Raw genomic sequence first — 16910 nt, 5'->3', positions numbered from 1 at the left:
GGAGGCTATGGGTTCCCTGTCCTTCCTAAGCCCCATTTGCTCCCTCATTCTCCTTCTGGTGCCTTGGACATGTGTGCAAGCCAGTGAACAAGTGGGCAAGCAGCAGGTGGTGTAGTTCACACCTCAGAGCCTCAGTGTAACTACTCCTTGGACCACTGTGGCCTCAGACACAATCAAGAAACGAGTGACAATACACTGTATCTGATCACTCCTCCTGGGACCCAAGGCCTCCAGATTCCAGAGCTCTTCCTTTGAGATGATCAGATTCCCCAAGTCAGGGGTCAGCCATGCTTCCTAACCCCTGGGGAAGAGGCAGTATTTTAGGTTCCGTGGGCCAATGGGCTCTGCTGCAACCCTTCAATGCCTCAGCTGGAGCACTCAGGAGCACAGTCACACTCTAAACAAACCTAGCTTATGGACATTAAACATGGGCATTTTTCATGTGTCACAAAATATTATCATTTTGATTTCCCCCTCCGACCCTTTAAAGGCATAGAGTTCAAACAGTTCCTAGTTTGTCAGCTACATGAAGACAAGCAGTGGCTACTGTTGGCTTGCAGGTGACAGTTTTCCAGCTCTCGAGTACTTAGAACTCTTGCAGCCAAACTTAGATGGTCCTAGCCTTTCACAGCTCATGGCTTTTCCTGCTCGTCAGGCAGGATGACAACAGCTGTAAGCCCCCCCACAGCAGCCCTGCCACTTTGGCTTCACCTGCTCTTCAGTAGTGCCTGAATTCAAGGATATTGTAGAGAAACTCCCTATCCTCCATCTACCCAGCTTCAACAGCAAAGGCCTTCTCTTCCAGCTACAAACCAGGCCCGGCATTCTCTTAACCATTCTCTCTCTCAGCTATGTTCCTCTGGGCTTTGCCCAGGCACCTGACCATCTACCATCTGGGGCAAGTCTCACAACTCTGTTTCTACTCAATCTCAGTCCTGATGTTAGAGTTCCAGGGACAGGCTCTTCTTTATAAAGGGAGACTTCCTATGTGAGCAAAGCTTCAGTGAGGGCAGCGATTGCTGGTGAAGTTCTGGAGTAGAGCAGTTGTGAGCTGGGCATAAGATAGGGTGAGCTCAGGGATAAAGGAAGGGGCTAGCAGAGAGGTGGGCAGGAGAGTGGGCTGCTGGGTGGACCATACAGGGTGAGTCTCCACTCACACGGGCACCATATGGAGGGAGGGATAATCCCCAAGAATCGAAGGGATGCGATTAGAAGGTATCCTGCCTAACCGAGAGATCACAAAACCCGTGTGCTTCCAGTATTTGGGACATAGACTGTAGAAGGATGATGACTTCATGGTCCATCCTCGGCTACATAATGAGTTGGAGGCCAGCCTGGGATACACGAGTCCTTGCCTCAAATAAAACCATGTTAACCCAGAGCTGGAGGCTTAGCTCCCAGCATGCCCTTCTAACTCAGCCCTGTGAGTTCAGTTCCTTTTTCCATTCACTTGACCAACACCGATTCCCGTAAGATCAAAGGGGTAAGAAGAGGGAGGGTTCCCTGGCCTAACTATGGCAGAGGAGACTACGCACATGTATGCTCACAAACACACACACAGAACTGCACTCCAGTGCAGAATGCAAGTGCCTCCCAGGAATGTGGATGCACACTGTGCAGGCTAGGGAGAGGCAGTGGGGATAGGGGACAAGGAACCAGGAACAAAAGTGTTGCTAAAGAGAAGCAAATGAATCAAGACTCAAAGGTCAGAGCATCTGGACCCGTGGGCGTTGAGAAGGGCAGGCTATCCAACATGAGGTGACTGTAAGAAGAGCTGTAGCACAGATATGGTGGGGGACTGGCGTGGGTGAGGGTCAGTGTTTTCAGGGGAGGTGCTATTGATAAAACGAGCCTTGTCCCACAGCCTCCTTCTTACCCAGGTTACTTCCTGTAGAGCTGGTGGCTTCACCCAAAATTGGTGGCAGATGGCAAAGGTCACCAGCAGGTCCTAACTATACAGCTCCCCTTGCCGTTGCTGGAAGGCCTCATTAGAACAGTGTGGCATTTGCAAACTGGACAAGGTGGCATATCATGCCTGTGACCTAGCACTCAGGAGAAAGGAGAAAGAGGAGATCCAGAGGCTAGCCTCTGACATGAGAGCCTGCCTCTAAACAAAGATAAAAAAGAACAAATGTCACTTGCCAATTGACAAATAATCCATTTGCTTTCTCATTTCTCACAGACCCACGTAGGAATGACTACAACCCTGCCCCACCATCATGAACCTATCAAGTTCCCAGAAGTGTGGAGAACAGTAAGCCTTTGTGGTTTTTGTCCTTCCTTGTCCAGGTCCACTGTCTTAGCATGTGAGCCTTTGAGCCTGAACAAGGAAACTAACTATTCATCCCCCATGGAGCCAACAGGGAGGAAGCCACTTCCTGTTCTCTCCCTTCCTGGCCAGGCCAGGACATGGCATCTCCATCCCAGGCTGGGAGAACAGAGTTGATAAAGGCCCATTCTGATAGGCCCACAAACCCGGAGGCCACCAGAGGGACTAAGGAGGCACTTAACAGCTCTTGAACATTTGTAAAAAGATTTATTCTGCGGAAGTGAAGGCAGAGAGGGGCCCAGGGTTGCCACTGGGATGCACCTCTGCCATCCATGACAGGGAGACCCACAGTGAAGCCAGCAGGGGACCAGCCTGCCCATCACCCCATGGCTAACCCGAGGCAGGAGGGATCCAGTCACCCGCAGGCAGCCAGGACACCTGGAAACGAAACCCAATCTCCTGCCAAACGCAGGAAACACAAGGGTCCTTAAAAGGGCCCGAGGGAGAGAGGGGAGCCTCCTGCCTCCTCCTCCCAGGGGTGTCCAAAGTAATAAATGGCAGGAAAAGGGGACGGGTGTAGAGTGGATGCTGGTCTGGAACTTATTAGAAATTAGGCTCTTTCTGCTGCAGTCTTCGGTGTGCTTGAGTCAGGCACCTCATCATTTGCTCGCCTCCCCAGTCTTATAAGAAGAGATAGGAGGCCTGAGGCTGTAAGGGAGGACACCCAGGCAAGCAGAGACGGAAGCTGTGGGTTAGCTTGGAGGGCCAGAAGTCCGGGCCTTTTTTTGTGTTTCTTGGGAGGTGAGAAAGGTGTATAAAGAGAAGTGTTGGGAGGTCCCAACCTTTAGCTCCACCCCAAAACTGTCCTGCCTGGCCCTGTGAGAGAGGAATTTAGACAGAGGCTTAGAGCCTTCCTTAGGGCCCTTGCGAGGTCAGTTGAGAGGAGAAAGTGTGTCCGCCTTGTTCTTAAAGACACAAGGTAGGAGGTCAGCTCTCTCTCCACTAAATGCATTCATGTGGTCTTCCTCACATCCAAGTCCACCAGCCAAAGTAAAGCAGAATAACCCACTGCAGAGAAATTCAAGCCACCTGATGTCTAGAACTAGAGGGCAGGAGAGACCTGGCTCTGATCATTTGATACCATCTGCATCCCTCTTGCCAGGGGAGAACTGAACAACTCTGATAGGCGGGGCAACCCTGTTTGTAACAAAATTAAAACACAGAAGAGGGCTGGAGAGATGGTTCAGTGGTTAAGAGCACTGACTGCTCTTCCAGAGGTCCTGAGTTCAATTCCCAGCAACCACATGGTGGCTCACAGCCATCTGTAATGGGATCTGATGCCCTCTTCTGGTGTGTCTGAAGACAGCTACAGTGTACTTATATATAAAAAAATAAATAAAACCACAGAAGAAAATTAACCTCTTCCCCTGCCTCACTGTCTATGAACTCATTTCATGAAAAACTCACCCAGGTGAGGTTTGGTACCAAGGTTCACTTCAGGCTGGGGGAGGATTCACCTCACACAGCTAAGCATTTCCTAAAACCAAAGCATCTTCAGCCTTGCTGGACGCCCCTCCCCACCTGGTGACACAAACACGCACGCGTGACTGCTGGACTGTTCTGATCCTCTGGCTCCCGCAAATTGAAAACAAACCCCGAATGCAGCTGGAGGGTCTGGGTGTCATTTATTGACAGCAGCTTACATTGTGTTTTCTTTCCTTGATTGCTTCCTTCGGAGCTCTGGCCCACAGCCCTTGGGAAGGAAGGGCAATCTCGAAGAGAGGGAGCGGGAAGGCAGGCGCACGTGTCCTTGGCAGGTGTGCTCAGCCCCGGCAGGATGCAATCCTTCAAGCTGGAATCCCATTGGGTATTTGAGAGGACCAATGTGGGGGGTGGACAGGAAGTCTTCCACAGGACTCACATCTCAGTCCAGGCCTCTTATTCTATCCAAGTCTATCCAAAGTTTAGGTCTCTGGTGGGGGCAGCAAAATTAGGCCCACCCACCGTGATGGGCAGATTCTTCACTCCATGCCCTAGTCGCACGCACACACCTGCTTCCGCTGGTCACGGTTAAGAGGGAATGGCCTTACAGTTAAGACAGACCACTTCCTCAGGCCCTCCTCAGCTGCATCTGTCCGGGTTCGTATGGCTGGAAAAATTGAGGGCTTGCCTTTTGGTTCACGTGTGTGCACCACTGTCTGTAAATCTTCAATATATGGCAGAATGGAGGCTCAAGGTCTACTCAGGCTGCCAGCTGGCTCCCCGTCCACCACACACACTGCCCTGCCTTTCTTCCGCCGACTGCCAGCACCCAGGGTGGAAGGCCAGTCTGCATAGGCACTTGGCAATTTTGTTATGAAAGTGGGCAAAAAGTGTAACAATAAAAGCTTCATTTGATAATTAGAGATATGAAGTGATTTTACCTTTATTTCCTTCATGTTAAGCCAATCATTAAATTTCACAGTGATTTCTGGGGTGGGGCAGAAGGAAGGCGTCATTCAGAGCGATGGAGGCCCTGGCCTGGCTGGCCTTACTGGGGGAGCTGGAGGAGCACGGACTGCCCTGCTGGCAGGTAGGTGATGTTCCGAGAGCGGGAGAGCTGATAAGCAATGTCCTCAGCAGCTTCCAGCTTTCGCAGCTCGATCAGGCCATCCCCGGCGGTGGCCAGTGAGTTGGCGATCAGCTCAGCCGCTTTGGAGTCACCCTCAGCAGAGATGATGGCCGCCTTCTTCTGCTGCTCAGCCTACAGGAGAAGAGGCAGAGACTGCGATCACTCCATAGCACTCAGATCAAGCCATGGCCTAACCAGAACCAAGCCAGGCCCCCCCACAGGGCCTGCAAGGTCCCCTGGGAGTGTTCTCCCCTTATGATAGGGTCAGAGCTGTCCCCAGCCTTCCTCCTTCCCTTCATGCCCTTGTGTCATGCATGTCACGATAGCACATGATTCTCTTGGCTATATGGACACGGTTTCTTATACTCTGATCCAAAGCCACGGAAACCGGAAAGGAAGGCTGGAACAGCATCAATCTTTAGGTCCGTCTTTCCTTCCAGCGCCAAGTCAAAATGACTTCCATCAAAGCCAGGGCATCCCAGTGTGGTGGTTAACCACTGTAACCTTAGCACTAACGTGGCAATGGCAGATGGGAGGCTCGCTGCAAGTCTGAAGCAAGCCTGGTTTACACAGGACATTTTAGGTCAACCAGAGCTACAAACAAAAAACCCCAAAACCAGACAAAAACTCCAAAACCAACGGACAGAGCTGGGCTAGGGACTGGCCTCTGGCACCACAAATAAACAAATGAAGTACCCAAGAGCAGTGTGCTCCCGTGTTAGTTACTACTCCCTTGTAGTTACCCAAAGATGGCCCTGGCTCACCCTACCACGCCAGCAGGATGATGACATCAGGATATATGATTTTCAGAGCGTGGGGGGAGAGTTTGCCTTTAAGGCTGAATTCAACACACAGGCTTCCCTCCCATCCTCCATTTTGGTGCTGAACGGGATTTAACCATTTAGTACACGCTAGGTAAACACTGTCACCGAGCTGTGTCTTCACCGCTCAATTCAAAACACGTTTATTTCACACCTAGCATCACCGGCAGTATTAGACCTGTTACAGGTCTGGAGCCACAGCAGACACAGAGGGAAACACACTCCTGCCACTCAGGGCCTGCGCTCCCTACGACCAAACCCCTCTTCTACACATTAAAGATTAAACATCTTTACATTAGGAAAGCTGGTGGGGGGAGGAGGCAGATAGCGAGGGGCCTTTACATACACCAGGGAGAACAGGCTACTCTGCACATACATCGTGTTCCATCACTCTGAAACATCTGGAGAGATTCGACAACAGAGAAAAAACCCACCACGCACATCTGGCACGTTTGATCTCTTTTACTGTCGGTTTCACTATGTAACCTCGGTGTAAAAGTAACTCCTCAGCGAAGCTGAGAACATGCCAGGGGTAACATTTTCATGTGTAGGAGAGGGTTTTTGATCTCGGGAAGCAGGAAATAAGTGACCCTTCAGTGATTTAGGACCATAACCTCATAACCCTGACAGCTCCCAAAGACTCTGGGACTGATTGGAGGAGTAAGGTTCCTTCAACCCTCTTCTGCTTATCCCAGACAGATGACAGATGACCAGTTTCTAGGCCACCCGGCAGATGGGGAAGCCAAGCACTAGGAGGGGAAGGCTGTTTCTGCCATCTGGTTGGACGCTCACCTTTTCCACCACAAATCTGGCTCTCTCTGCTTCCTGCTGAGCCACCTGTTTGGCTTCCACCGCCTCTGTGAACTCCTTCCCGAAGGTCAGATGTGTCTATGGGGAGAAAGTGAGCACAAGCTGAGGCAGTAAGTGCTTACACAGCACTGCTGGGAGGCCTCCCTGGCCACTGCAAGGAAGAGGCCAGGAATGGCTCTAGCAGCGGCTGGAGCTACAAGATGCCCTTCAATCTCAGTCCCCTTGTTCACGCTGAGTTCACACCTCTGTATTCTTAGCTGCTCACACTGTGCCTACACAGAATTCTGTCACCAACGCATCAGTCACCCCATGAGGAAAATGATGGGACCCAGGGATACGAGAAGGGATCTACTCAAATCAATCCCCTCCCCAGAGGAAGGAACTCATGGGTTCCAGGACCCCCATCACTGATGATTGCTCTTCCGAGATCCTTTGATGCCCCGTTCCAGGACTTGAGTGGGGGGACGGACGGAAAGCTGAGCCCCTGAGAGCAAGGGATGCAGCTGGTTCCCAGGGATGGAGGAGCCTGGCGGTCTCTGCTTATGGATTAACCAGCCCACTTCCTTCTCAGAGCACCTCCACCCTTGACAGGAAGACAGAGGGTGGCCCACAGATCATGGCATCCCTGACACACACTAGTTCTGGTAAAGGTTTTAAAAGAAAGGCAGGTGAAGCCATTGCTCAGGAGAGCCTGACTGTCAACAGACCTTCCCTATCACATAAATAGCTCGAGTATTTGGCTGGAGGGACGATCTCTGAGGTAGCACAGAAGAGGGACAGACCTTGGCACTCCTAAGGCCCAGCCTACAGGAAGTCACTGAGTCCATCTTTCTATTGCAAGAGCAGGCACAGGGCTCAGTGCTTAGGAGCCCTGGCTGCTCTTGCAAAGGGCCAGGTTTGCTGCTTAGCAGCCACATGGTGATTCAAACCATCTCTAACTCTAGTTACAGGGTATCTGATGCACACACGTGGCACCCTTACAAACACGGACAAAACATACATGCGAGCTAAAAAAAATATAAGTCTAGGAAAAAATTCTAAAGGTGTTAATTTAGGTTCAAATGCAATTTTGCTTCATTCATCCCCCATCCCCTGCTCCCTCCCAAACTCTGCTTTGTACAGGCAAAAATCTTGACCACACATCCTCCCGAGTTTTCCACAATACAGACCTAAGTCTTTTGGCTTGTTTCTGCTCTAAGACGGTCTTACTCTGAGCCCAGGAGGGCTGATACGCACGGCCATTCCAGGCGTGTGCCAAATACGCCAGCTAAATCTTATCTTGCCGCTGCTCTACTCTGTCGGACCCACTCTGGACTCTCATTTGAAGTTTGGATTTGGAAACACAATCCTGAGAACTGAAAAGCTAAATGTGTAATTAAAGAATAAAATTTCTTTCTGAAAGGGCCAGCTGAGGGCAGCAAATTCCCCAGGAAATCTAATTTTCTCCTCACACCTCTTAGCTATGGTCTCTTGTGGTCAGGCCACATTTCCCCAGGATAGAGTATGTGGTCAGAGTCTAGAAAGATGCCAAGTTTCTCTCAGGTTTTTACTCCGTGTGTTCTCACTGCCAGAGTGCTGTGTTAACATGGGAGAGCCTGGAGCAAGGCAGGCTGCAGAGTCAAGGACTGCAGCCTGGCATAGTGCCAGGAGAGGGAGCCACATGCCCTTCCCCGGAGAGAGGGAGGGAGGAAAGAGGCCCTGCCTGGAGGGGAGCAGAGGTTGCTCAGAGAATGGCTGTTTGAACAGCTGTGCAGATGCTGAGGGGAAGCCTAGCCTTTCCCAGGCAGGCCGCAGAGAGAACAGGAAGCACTCTGCCTTGTTACCCGACAAATCACTCCAAGACTTTTCCCAGAGACTCTAGAAACACGACCCCTTCCCCTCGCCTTGGTGTGAAATGCTCTATTTCCTATACTGCCTTCCGTTGGACGCTATGACCCCAGCTCCACATTAATACAGAGAATACAAAGTCTTGAGAGGCTGGCTCACACCTGAGGTGCCTCCCGCCCACCACTCCAGGGACAGTCACTCACTGGCACTCTTATCACCAGAGGCTTCCAGGACCCCTTGTTGAGGAATCCTTGAGCTGGACCCACTTTAGAGAGGAAAACTGTCAGCCGCTCCCAGGCCGAGCAGTCAGCCATCAGGAATCACGTTCCAGGGAGCTTTGGGGATAGTTCAGTGGTTAGGGACCAACAGGGCAATCAGTTATGAGAAAAGTGTGTGGCAGATGAAACCTAAAGGACGTTCAGTGACAGAGACCTGAGGCGATGACTTCAGGCGCTGGGACACTTTCACATTTTCAAGTCCCATATCCAGGTAAGTGGATATGGGGCCCAACCCCGTGTGCCCAGAAACCAAGCCAGTCACCAAAGCAAGAGAAGCAGCCCTTTCTCTCAGCCTCCTCAGGGATCTTACCAGGGACACGTCATCCAGGATGAGCCCGAATGTTGCTGCTCGCTCTGTGAGGTCATCACTCACCTGCCTGGAGACCAGCTCTCGCTGGGTAATCAATTCTCCAGCATCGAATCGAGCCTGGCCACAGGGGGAAGGACAGAAATCTGGTCAGGTTACTGAGGAAGGAGAAACAAGCAGCATACTCATGGCTAGAACCTACTCCCTACCCACTACCCCACACTGTCCTGGCCACCCAGCCATCCACCCACTACCCTTCGTGCTCTCCTGGCCACCCAGCCACCTCTAGGGCTGCACTCTGTTCACTTACCACCACCGACTTGAGGATCTCTGTGGTGATAGATGGCAGCACCCGCTCATCATAGTCCTCGCCAATGCTGGTGTAGATACGAGGAAGCTGGCTGGCCACCGGCCGGAAGAGGATACGTAGTGTGATGTTGACATTCTGCAAGTCTTAGGGTAGGGAATATATGGGAGTTAGACACAAACACCATAGGTGGACTTTTCTATGACCTTCCTGTAAGTCCACTGTAAGTCATATATAGAAGTTCAGTTAGACCCTGAGGAGAGAGCTGGCTACATCTAGTTCCTCAGCAGAGCCCAGCCTGCACTCGGCACCAGAGTCAGGAACCACTGACAGGATGGGGACGTATTAGCTTTTCAGTACACCGTGAATGCCCTCTCATGAGAGCAATTCAGACTGTGTGACCAAAGAGTGCTAGGGACCGTGAACACCTTTGGACAACGTATAAGCTAATGCCAAGAATTCTAGAGGGAGCCTTTCTAAGGGCTGGTATATGTGCTCGTGTCAGGAGTCAGCAGCCCTGGGTTACTTGGATCTGGTGAAACTTCGTCCATCCATGGAGTCCACTGACCTGGGCTGTGGTACCACTGTGCTGTTTTCTAATGGTGGGGACCAGTCTTAGTCAAACTGAGTGTATTAGTCTGTGAGATGAGGAGAAATGGGGACAGCACCTTCTCATAGATAGTAGACTAAGGCTCATCCATCCAGGGCCTGCTTCCTGATACCTGAGAGAAGGTGGCAGCTGGCACTACAGCACGCTGATGTGAGAGGATTTCTGATAAAGTCTAAAAACAAAGGCCGTTAAGCCAAAGGCAGGGCGAATTCAAAAGACTCATTGTCCACAAGCATCTGGGGAGACAGTCAGCCCCTACCTACTCCTGACAATCCAGGCCCGTGCAGGGCTAAGGCACAGCCACCCTGTGTAAGTTCGCCAGCACCAGCAGCTAAGGGCTGCCAGGGGTTGGAGTCCTGACCCAGCCACTGAGAGAAGTGGGAAATTCATGACTAGAATCGCCCGTCCCAATTTTTAGCATGTGCAGGTACAAATACGACTTAGCACAGCCATGAGACAACACGGATATAAAGCGCAAAGGCGGACGTTTAGAAGCAGGATTCTAAATCCAACCTCACTCATCCCCATCACCCCACCCCACCTTCTATTTCCTCTTGGCAGCAGGCAAGCCAGGCCCAGCATTCTGCAGGAGCGGCAGGCAGACTTCCTATTCCCCTCTTCTCTTCTCTTCTCTGACCTGACTTCTCACTCTAGGTTCTCCAATCAAGAGGTCAGCACTAGGGAGAGCAGGCAGATCTCCTCTGCTCCACTTGCCCCTGGCCATCTTCTCCTTGCTCTATTACCGGTTCTCATGCTTGCCCTCCTGAGGACTGAGGTCCTTAATAGTTAGCTCTCTTTTTGGTCATCCCTGTACAGGAGCCTTCAACCTGGCAGCAAGCCTGCACAGCACAAGGAGCAAACATCTGCCCAGGAACAGCTCTGAGGGCATCGAGTGCCGTGAGCCCCACGGGATCCCTCTTCTTCCCACGAGTCAGCTCCCTTTACTGCCTTCACTGACTGGGGAGGGGAATGGTAAGGGCTGGTCACTTCAGGCTCCAACTAGAAATCCAGTGGCATATCTCAGGCACAGGGCTGTGTGGCGCAGCCTGTGAGAGGGCAGTCTGAGGTCTGCCCTGCTGGAGCAGAGACCGTGGAAAACAAGGCAAAGGGAAAGTTGTCAGCCACAAGGAGAGACAAACTGCCAAAGACTAGTTTGGACAGTCACTCTGGGGACCAGGAACTGATGGGAAGGATTAACCACAGCAGCAAAAGACACTTTAGAGTTCCTCAAAGTTAGAACAGCATGGAACTTTCCCCTAAGATTCACCTTACTTTTTATGTACAATGTCTTGCCTACATGTAAGTGTGTGCACTGTGCACGTGCCTACTGGATTCCCCCCGCAGCTGGGGTTACAGACGGCTGTGTCACCACATGGATGCTGAGATTTGAACCCAGGTCCTCTTTTTTTTTTCTTCTTTTTGTCGGAGCTGGGGACCGAACCCAGGGCCTTGCACTTGCTAGGCAAGCACTCTACTACTGAGCTAAATCCCCAACCCCGAACCCAGGTCCTCTGTAACAGCAACAAGTGCTCTTAACCACTGAGCCATTATCTCCAGCCCTCGATAAGAAACTCTTAGGTTAACCCTTTATATTTGTCTCTTCATTTATCCTGCTGCCTGTGTTCACCTTTAATATATATTTCAGTCTACAAACACACACACACACACACACACACACACACACACACACACACACACACACACACACACACCCCTCTTCAGGAGAGTCATGCTATGAATTCTTTTAAACATTTTTTTAATTACAATATTTACACATTTTACGTGCATGTGTGTGAGCGCATCACACGACACATGTGGAGGTCAGCAGAGAACCTGCAGGACCTAGTTCTATGGTTCTACAGGGTAGTTTCTGGAGATCGAACTCAGGCTCGGTGCCAGGATTAACTTACCAGTCTGCGATTCTTTTTACTTTTTTAAATTAACTTTTAAAATGTATTGATTCATGTATTGTATATTGTACGTGTAGGCGTGTACGGCCAGGATGTGTGTGTAGAGGTCAAAAGGCCACCTGCAGGCATCGGTTTTCTTCTCCCACCACATTTGACCTGGGTGTTGAACTTGGGTTGTCGGGCTCGGCGGCCAGCATCTCTCTAGTCCCGAATTACCTTTCTAAGTGAGCATGAGGAACGATGAGTTCTGGTACAACACTTCTTTTCCTTTTCTTCCACATTTTTTTTTTTTTTGAAACAGGGACTCATACATATAGAAGAGGTTAGCATCGAACTCACTGAGCAGCCAAAGATGACCCTGAACTTCTGATCCTCCTGAGTGCTGATATACATGATGGAGTTATATGAGAGTCACGGCTTTGGTGCATCCTGCTCAATGCCCCAGGTACTCCTGCCACCCTACTCATACTAGAAATATATTCTCTCTCTCTCTCTCTCTCTCTCTCTCTCTCTCTCTCTCTCTCTCTCTGTGTGTGTGTGTGTGTGTGTGTGTGTGTGTGTGTGTGTATGTGTGTGTGTGTGTTTGTGAAGACAGCCTGTCCTGGAACTCACTCAGCAGACCAGACCAGCTTTCAACTCACAAAGATCCACCTGATTAAAGGCATGCACCATCACCTAATTTAGAAGTTATTTTTTAAGACAGGATCTCTCTACGTAGCCTTGCTTGGCCTGGAACTCATTGAGCAGACCGGGCTGGCCTGTAAGTCACAGAGATCCACCTGCCTTTGCGAGTGCTGGAATTAAAGGCATTCACCACCTTCACACAGCACAGAAGTTCTTATGAGGTGAAGTTTAACCTGTGTCCTAGATGTTTCTAGAACGAGCAGAACAGCATGGCACACCTCCACATCTACACAGCCACAGGTAAGACTCACCTTTGCTGCCGGTGATGACCGGCACATTACGTGGTCGAGAGCGGCAGTCAAAGATGATTGGCTTCTGTACCCAGGGGATGAGGAAGTGAGTCCCTTCCCCTACCACGATGTCCTGCACGCCACGGAATCGGTCGAAGATGACAGCTCTGTGTCCGGCATCCACTAGGGAGGAATAATGGCAGGTCAGAAAAACCCTGTCACTCTTTGACAAAAAGAATCCTATCTTTTCAAGATCCTTGACTCTTTCTGTGCTTTCAAATTTGTAAACGCTTTCTTTGTCAGAGGACACCTGCAGAGGTCAGGTCTCTCCTTCCACCAAGTGGGTCCTCGGAATGAAACTCAGGTCGTCATGCTTGTACCAAGGGTCTTTACCCACCAAGCCATCTTGCCAATCCTTCCCTTTATTCTTAGGCATAACTTCATATGACTGGGGTGGGGCGGGGCAGTGTGCGTGCCTCGATGCATGTGTGGACGAAGGGAGATAATTTTCTGGAGCCTGTTTGTTTCTTCTGTCTTTACACAGGCTCCGGGAATAAAACTCAGGTCACCTGGTTTGTGGCGTGTGTGCTTTTACCAGCTAAGCCATTTCGCCAGCCCCCCTCTTTTCTTGTAGTATTTTAAGAGTTTAGACCCCTTTCCCTTTTATTAGGTTTCCTCCTTTCCTGCTGTCTTCCTGAACAATCACTTCCTGTCCTGTATGTCTCCCCAGGGACTTCAGGCTGCTCCTTAGCACCCTTTCTCCTTTAAAGAGCTGGCCTTTGAATGTCTGATTGGCCACCCTACCCTGCCCCCAACTCCCAGCAGCACAATTCCAGGAATCACCTCCCGAGAGTTCTATAATTCAAGATCTTCCCAGGGCCATGTGTATACTGGCTCCAACATAATCTGATGCTCCCAGAGGCAGGCTCCTTACTGGGGACCCTCAGACATGTTCCCGTTGTTTAGTCTTTCCTTTCTTTTTTCTTTTGAACTAGCAGTATAAGGAGGCAATCACTCTGCCCAGCAGCCTTCTGTGTTTTGTTTTGTTCCAAGATAAGCTCTTACTGTGTAGCTCTGACTGTCCTGGAACTTGTTCTGTTGACCAGGTTGGCCTAGAGCTCAAGAAATCTGCTTGTGTCTGCCTCCTGAGGACTGGGTTTAAACAACCAGGCTGTGCACAGCCACCACCTGCCTTGTCTTGCTTTTATTTTATTTTTTTTTTAAGGTAAGTTCTCATTATGTAGCCTTGGCTATCCTGGAGCACACCACATAGACCAAGCTAGCTCTGCACTGAAGAGACTTGTATGCACCGACGGTATACACCACTACGGGCGGCTTGCCCAGGGTCTTTCCAATAACCGTTTCTCTAATATTTGCAGGAGATGTAGAGATATCTTGTGGACTCAAGAAATTCAAAGATGCTGACTGTGTAGCCTAAGGGAAAAGCCTCTCCCCTCCTTCCCTCTCCTCTAACTTTTTGAGACAAGCAAGGCCTTACGATGTAGCCTTACTATGTGGGACTGGCACTCAAGATCCTCAGCCTTGTGAATGCTGGAATTACGGGAGTATGCCACCAGACCCAGGCTGAAGTAACTACTTTCTCTCGTTTCTCATTTGAATTAGAAGTGATCTAAAAACCTTCACTTTGAAAAATCAAAAAGTCATATAGCCAAAGGTAAAAGGTCCAGGAGTTCAAAGCCAGCCAGCCTGAGGCTATAGGAGACAAGTCTTAAAAACAGAACAGCTGGATGTGGCCTTGAGTCACTTAAAGCTGCAAAGTTGGGCTAGGGTATACAGGCGCACACCTTCAATAGCAGCACTTAGGAGACAGAGGTAGGCGGAGGCTCTCTGAGTTCCAGACCACCTCGATCTACACAGAGAGTTTCATGCCAGTCAAGAGCTCATAGTAAAGATCTGTCTCAACAAAACAAACAAAATCAACCCACCCAAAACAAACGAAACAGAAACCACACAGGAGGCATGTCATATCTGTGGCTGTTTTCAGAGAGTACCAGAGTTAGGGGGAATCTTAAAAGAAGAACCAGTTCAGTCCCATTTTTTTGACCAATGAGAAAGCTGAACTAAAAGGAAGGACTTGCCGATAAGACCATGTAAGTCAAAGAAAACCCGGCTTAGCCCTGTGGCACTATTAAAGGCCTGGCAATGCATCTCAAAAACTATCCTCTCTGCGACTAGCTGAGCAAAACCTTCTTTCTCTCAAATTGGTCTAGAGATGTTGCCAAGTTGTTTCATGCACATAAAGAAGAGAACCAGGAGGGGTTGGGGATTTGGCTCAGTGGTAGAGCGCTTGCCTAGCAAGCACAAGGCCCTGGGTTCGATCCCCAGCTCCGAAAAAAAAAAAGAAAAAAAAGAAAAGAAAAGAAAAAAAAAAAAAAAGAGAGAACCAGGGGTTGAGGAGGTTAGCTCAGTGGTAGAGCACTTGCCTAGCAAGCTCAAGGCCCTGGGTTCAGCCCTCAGCTCCGGGGGTGGGCGTGGGGGTGGGGGTACCAATAGAATCCTGTCACCGAAGAGGCATCTGGGTAATACCGTATCACTTCAAAGTGGCTATAAGTAATAGAAACATCCAACCAGCAATTGGACAGGAGGGCTCCTCTTGAACAAAGGCTTTAAGTCAGTGGCTCACAATCTCATGGGGGGATCCAAAGATCCTATTACAGGGGTTGCCTATGACCATCGGAAAACACTGATATTTTCATTACAATTCATAATTACAAGTTATGAAGTAGCAATGAAAACAACTGTATGGTTGGGGGGAAGACTATTAAATGTTCCAAGCATTAGGAAGGTTGAAACCACTGCCTAAGTGGACACAGGGCCTCTGATAATACAGAACCACAGTTTGGGGGGTAGCAGTAGGTGAGCCCCCTTACCCTCACGCACCATCAGACATGGGCTAGCATCAGGAATGTCAGGTGGGCTATGCAGATCAACAGAAACCAGGCAGAAATTCTCCTCAGTGCCTCACCGTTATATAGAGCAGAGTTCACCACGCCTCCTGCAACTGCTAAGGCCAGGCCGAACTTTCCGATGGACTCAAACACTTTGGCAGCCATGACTCCTTCTGTTGCTTCCGCTCACACCTAAACAGGGGGTAAAAATAAAACAACTTGACGCCAGATTCTCAGGAAAAGCCCACTCAGAGGCACAGCATTCATGTCTCAAGATACATTTTCATGTATCTACGCTTGTGGGCTCTAAGTCACTCACTCAACACCCCACAACACGGAACATCTTGCCATCTGTAGCATCGTGTTTGCTTTTGTGCCACACTTAGCTCAGCGTAGGAACGATGCTAGTGCCACAGAAAATCACACTCCCATCTCCTAGACAAATAGGCCACAAGAGAGAACGGTCCTGCACGGGTGAAGCCAACAACAAAAGGGCAATTCCTGTTAACATGTAAGTTCCACAGTAACCTTCAGTTACTTTCTGAAGGTTGTTACTGCCGAGGTGCACAGACAGGTTACGCTATTAAGTTGTTAGAATGAGAAGATCGAATTCTAGAAGGCATTGTAGAACTCCTCCCCATACCTGTTCATAGGAAAGCGGGGGCTGGCAGGGTTGCAGTGGGGCAGAGAGGTTGAAGGACTGGGGGTGGGGCTGCGGCGGGGTGGGTGGGAGCACGTAGCTGACAAACTAGAAACCATTTAGCCTTGAACTTTTTAATGCCCCGCCCCTGCGTCGCCTTTGGTACACTCTTCAAATCCTCCCTCCCCTTACCCTGACTTCAACTGCGAGTGTAGCCTGTTTTCTCCACGTACATTTATCCTCGTTTCTGGCACCCAGTCTTTTCTATCTCCACTAGCTTCTGAATTTTTCCTTATCATGTCCCGTCCCCTTGCTCGTCTCCTAGCTCGTTCTGGACTCAGTCTTTTCCCCCTTGTCCACTAGGCGTACCTACGCATGCATCCTATGCTCTCACTGAACACAGAAAAGCAAAGGAGGGCTACAGGGACGTAGAAACAGAGGCCTACACCGCCCCTACCACGCTTACCTGTTTCCACTCTGACCTCCACATGAATTCCTCAGCCTCGCATACTGCGCGTGCGCCAGGCAGCTCCTCCCTTTCCCCCGCCCTCTTCAAGATCCGATCCTTTAATTGGTGAAGCCGAGCGAAGTGCATTCTGGGAAACGTGTTTTGCCGTCTTCTGCGGACTCTGTGGTTTTTCTGAGGTCAACTACAACTCCCAAAAGGTTATGCAACAACGGGCTAGTTCAGGAAACC

The 16910-nt window shown here is 50.1% G+C and overlaps 1 protein-coding gene across 3 annotated transcripts; it reads right to left on the bottom strand.

Annotated features, from left to right (window-relative positions):
* Positions 1 to 3937: 3937 nt before the first annotated feature.
* Positions 3938 to 16710, bottom strand: Phb1 (prohibitin 1). Of its 3 annotated transcripts, none has more exons than NM_031851.2 (7): positions 16680 to 16710; positions 15651 to 15765; positions 12686 to 12847; positions 9234 to 9376; positions 8927 to 9043; positions 6494 to 6589; positions 3938 to 5012 (listed from the first exon to the last, which is right to left on the bottom strand). In NM_031851.2, exons 2-7 carry the CDS (start codon positions 15736 to 15738, stop codon positions 4800 to 4802), a joined length of 819 nt encoding a protein of 272 aa, NP_114039.1. In that variant the 5' UTR covers positions 15739 to 15765; positions 16680 to 16710; the 3' UTR covers positions 3938 to 4799. The 3 variants fall into 3 exon arrangements, with proteins under 3 accessions (NP_114039.1, XP_063124526.1, XP_038941191.1); XM_063268456.1 differs by having other exon boundaries at positions 4670 to 5012; positions 16583 to 16681; XM_039085263.2 differs by lacking the exon at positions 16680 to 16710 and adding an exon at positions 16217 to 16665 and having other exon boundaries at positions 4670 to 5012.
* Between the last annotated feature and the right edge of the window lie 200 nt (positions 16711 to 16910).

This window comes from Rattus norvegicus, chromosome 10 (assembly GCF_036323735.1).
Source record: "Rattus norvegicus strain BN/NHsdMcwi chromosome 10, GRCr8, whole genome shotgun sequence".
NCBI lineage: Eukaryota > Metazoa > Chordata > Mammalia > Rodentia > Muridae > Rattus > Rattus norvegicus.
The sequence above is the reverse complement of the archived record's forward strand: the minus strand, read 5'-3'. Positions and strand labels throughout refer to the sequence as shown.